Source organism: Pteropus vampyrus, unplaced genomic scaffold (genome assembly GCF_000151845.1).
Source record: "Pteropus vampyrus isolate Shadow unplaced genomic scaffold, Pvam_2.0 Scaffold766, whole genome shotgun sequence".
In the NCBI taxonomy this organism is placed as follows: domain Eukaryota; kingdom Metazoa; phylum Chordata; class Mammalia; order Chiroptera; family Pteropodidae; genus Pteropus; species Pteropus vampyrus.
Genome location: NW_011889547.1, coordinates 30997 through 35459, shown reverse-complemented (window position 1 = coordinate 35459; position 4463 = coordinate 30997). Strand labels below are relative to the sequence as shown.

Genomic DNA, 4463 nt, shown 5'->3' with positions numbered 1-4463 from the left:
CCCTTGCAGGGTCTCTAAGGGGACTCGGCGCAAAGCCTTGGTCCTGGCTGAGCTGAAACAAAAAGCCACCAGCTCGGCCAGAGGTGCTCTGGACGCCGTGGGACTGGGCGTACCTGCCCTTCTCACCCACGCGTATCTCCCGGAGGGTCTGAGACTGGAAGGCGTTGGGGCACTTTGTGGCCGAGGCGTGCACGCGTGTGCACACACGGCGCACACGGCAGTCTGGTTCATCACGCAAACAGAGCTGCCAGCCCGGGGCCGGGAAACGTCCCCCAGGGCAAAGCCACAGCCACACACACACACCACAGACACACCACACACACACACACACACACACACACACACACCCCCCACACACACACACACACCACACACACACACACACACACACACACACACACACACACACACACACACACACACACACACCCAGGGACTCGGTGTCCGCCTCGCAGCTCCGGCCCGCAGGCCGCTGTCAGGCTTCAGCACGGCGTCTGCTCACGCACAGGCCAGGCCGTGCGCGGTCCCCAAGCGGGCAGGATGCGGTTCAGACCCTCGCTGCCTGAACAACCACCGACGTCAACACCTGCCTTAGCCGCGGCCGCCGCCGGGCTGGGGCAAAGGACTGTGGCCAGAGCCAAGGGGAGGACAGGAAGCCCTCCCGCTCCCCCGGAAGCGTCAAAACAAAGTGCGGATGATTCTGAAGGCGCGGATGAGCCACAGGAGGCATGAAAAGATGCCACTGAGCACGGGAAGCGACGCGCCTCCTAAACGGCCTCATTTTCGGTGTCTGAAGCCCTCCCGACGGCTGTGCCCCGGGATTGTGCGTGACCCCCGAATTCACGCCCGCCGTGTGTCTTCTTTTAAAGTGAGAAAACACTAGAAAAGGGGGCACCACAGACCCCACTCACAGTCCTCTGGAACCCCCACTTCACAGAAGACAAGGCACAGTCCCGCTCCGCGAGGGGACGCCGGGCAGGGGACGCGGACCCGAGAAGCCTCTCGGCACAAAAGCCAGATGTTCTCGGACTCGGCCGTGTGTGCTGACACACGTCAGCTGGATCCCAAGTGGTGTGACCACAGAATGTGACAGAGCTAAAAGCAGACGCCTTGCCGGGAACGCGCCCGGTTCTCAAGGGCTATTTTTAACGTCTCGAAAGCCAGAGAAGGTTTTAATTGGCATTCTGTGCAAACCTTAGAAGGTCGGGGTCTGAAGGAGGCTGCCGGGGCACAGCCGGCTCCCCTGAGGGGTGACAGTGGCCCCGAGCCCCCCCGCCCGCGCCGGGGACATGCAGGCGGCCCGCCGGGGGCACTCACGATTTTCCGCTCGTAGAAGGCGCCGCTGCTGTAGGTGGTGGCCAGCGTGGACGCGCACTCCTCCAGGTACCACGGCCGGTGGCCGTTCTCGGTCGTGCTGCTCACGGAGATGGTGTAGATGCTGTTCGTGTAGCCGTCACAGGAGCAGTGGTCACCTTCCCGCCCGCCGTTCCCGGACGCCCAGACGAAGATGGAGCCCAGGCCGTGCCGGCCCTGGAGGGGGGCACGGGACAGGCGTCAGCCCGGCCGCCAGGGCCCCGCGGCCCGCGGACGGTCCCTCCAAAGGGGCTAGGAAGGGTGCGCTCAGACCACGTGCACGCACTGGGGACACGGGTTTGAATCTGATGGTGGAGAGATGGTGAAAATGGCAGAGTCGCGGGACCTGGCTGGGGAGACGGCCCAGTGGGCCTCTCTGTGCTCTGCGGGAAAGCCAGGGGCCGCCGCGCCAGCTGGCCCAGCCCAGAGCTGTGCCTACGATGCCCATCGCGGTGACCTGGGGTCCCAGGACAGGAGCGGAGACAGAGATGAGGGCTGAACTTGGATGAGCGAGCGGCCGTGGGGGACATGGCGAGCTTCCCAGAGTCCCCGCTGGAGAAGCGCTTCTCTGGGACAGCGAGCCACTTTTGAAAGAGGGATGAGACCGTGAACTCTGCGCGAAGACCCAACGGGTAGAAGGGGGGACGGGTGCCCGGGGCTGCCCGTGCCGTCCGGGGAGCGGCCAGTGTCCCCTCCGTGCAGCTCCAGGCGGTCAGGCTGTCCTGCGGGTCCCCTCGCGTGCAGAATCCCGTTTTCAAACGCAGCCCCGTTCTCTCAGCACCCACAGCGCCCAGCGCTGGCCCAGCCTTGAGCACCGGTTCCGTCAAGACGGCAGGGACCCGGGCGGCTCAAGCGGCTGCGGCTGCTCCAGGGGACGCTGCAGGCCCGGCCGAGCACCTGTTCTTCTGTGCGGGAGAGTGACCACCTCGACCGGTCAAAACCGATGTCGGCGTCGTGCCTGGGAAGCGGACAGCTGACCCATGAACCCGTGGGCGCTGGTCCTCAGGGCCAGCAGGTGCCCAGGGGCTGGACGAGGCGACGTGTGCAGCCACCGCGACGTGAACCTGCCCTCCGACGGCAGTGACGAGCGAGGCTGTGTAGGGACCCACCGTAAACAGGTCTTTCTGCCAAATCCTGGCTTCGGAACCTTCTCCCGCCACCAAACCACGTCACCTGCCTAAGGTGAGGCCAGATTTTATACAAAATGACCACGGGTGACAAATGGGGCTCTAAGGAGGAAAAACAGTGGAGAGCTGTGGATTGTTTGAGATCATCCAGTTTCCAGGATTTTCCGAGGCAACTTCAGACAGCTGCGATTTGAGTCTCCCTACGTGACATATTTTACTTTAAGATGACTTTAAAAAAAAAAAAGAAAGAAAAAGAAATGACCTCAGTCATTCAAAACACGAGAATGGCAGGGAAACACGCGGTCCCCTCTGCAACCTGCTCACTCGCTACGGTGCTGCTCGGACTCCGAGTGCAGAGTTTCTGTCCGAGCCCCAGACGTTCCAACGTCCCGGAAACGGGGGACCCGTCCAGAGATCTCACAGGGTCGCACGGCCCCTCGCGGAAATGACAGCCGCTCAGAGCGAACGCCGTTCAGGCACCGTCTTCCAGGCGGAACGTGCGGCCTGTGACTGGCAGCTTCCATGAAGCCTGATCTTTAGCAGGCTGCACTAGTCACGAAGAGTGGACTGCGCCATCTCAGTGATGGAGCGGGTGGCAGGAGCCGGGGCTGGGGAACATGAGACCTTTCGTTTGGCACCCCTGGTGGGCAGCACTGCGTGGCCAGGCCCGGACCTCCGAGCATCCCCCGGCCGGCGCGTGGCATGGTTCAGGTGCTCAGCCGCCTGACTGAAGCAGCCTCTCGCGTTTTCTTGGCGTCCTGGGGACAGTGGAAGCTGCCTGGTGTCCCCAGCATGAGCTCGAGGTCCGGTGCTGTAGACGGGTTTGTGTGTCCACACTCGCTTTTCTTCTCTCCTCGAGGGTGTGGCTGAGCAGGGCGCTCCGAGGGGCACGGGAACGGACGCCCCGCTTTTGGTCACTAGCTTCTCAGACATTCGAGGCGAGCCCCACGGTGGGGTAGGGCGGGCAGCGGAGGGGGAGCCTCTGCCTCAGCCTCAGGAAGCAGCAGCCCCTCCAGAGGGCAGGTGGCCCGGACGCCCACCGAGGGCTGGCCCGGAAGTGTGAGGGACGGGGGGACACCTAGGCATCCAGCGGGGACGGCTGGCCAGGCTGGGGGCATCCTAAGCATACTCAACCCCAGTAAAAGGAAATCAATAGAAAATAACCAAAGTCAATACATCCAGAAAAGCAATCAAATCGTACTGTTTAGGAAAAGATCATAAACCGTTAAAAAACCAGCTCCCTGGGGCCGGCCTGGGGGATGGGCGGGGCGATGAAGGAAGGCCGCCTTCTGACCACATTTTAATCGGGGTGCACAGGTTACATAAGTACTTCCAAGAAAACTTTTAAAAATATATAAATAAAATGAGCTCACGCCCCGTCCCTCCCAACAGGAGAAGTCAAAGGGACAACGGCTCCGCATGGCTGCTTAGGTTTCCTGCCCAAACTCCTGCGGGCGTCTCCCCTGGCAGAGCCCGTGCTCTGGGCTGCGGCTCGTTGGCCACTCGGGGCCACCCAGACACTGGGCACAGCTGTCTGCTCCAAGAAGCTGTCTTCGCCCAGAAACGGGTTTTGCCAGGCTGCTTGTCACAGCTGCCTCGGCTCCGGCCCCCAGCCCTGCCCCCAGCCTGTGTGACTCACAAGGACCGGGAACGGATGATCGGAGCGACTGGGGTCGGCCCCCGGGCAGAGCCCGCCAGCCCCCTTGGCGTGCCCTCAGCTGCTCGGGGACGGCCAGCGCTGGGGTGTCTGCTGCTCAGTCCCAGGCGAGGTGCCGTCCAAGGAATCCTAACTCTGAGGTCGAGCTCGGCATGCGGGCAGGGAGGGCGAAGGCCCAGGGCTGCCTTCTGGGGGACGCTGGAGCAGCGCCTGCCCACGGTGGCTCAGGAGGCGCCGGGCGGCTGGGGGCCAGGCCACCGCTTACACCCATACAGTGCAGACGTCAGGCCGGGTGGCCCGCTAGGACCTGTGCCACCCGCCCGCAC

General features: G+C 63.2%; 1 protein-coding gene across 1 annotated transcript in view; it reads right to left on the bottom strand.

The window, feature by feature from the left end:
• Positions 1–4463, bottom strand: part of LOC105309538 (proprotein convertase subtilisin/kexin type 6-like) — a gene marked incomplete at its 5' end in the record, with an annotated part of 84636 nt that overhangs the window by 56084 nt on the left and 24089 nt on the right. Inside the window, one exon of the mRNA XM_023526258.1 lies at positions 1318–1530. Coding sequence (XP_023382026.1) covers positions 1318–1530 — 213 coding nt within the window. The remainder of the gene's footprint in view (positions 1–1317; positions 1531–4463) is intronic.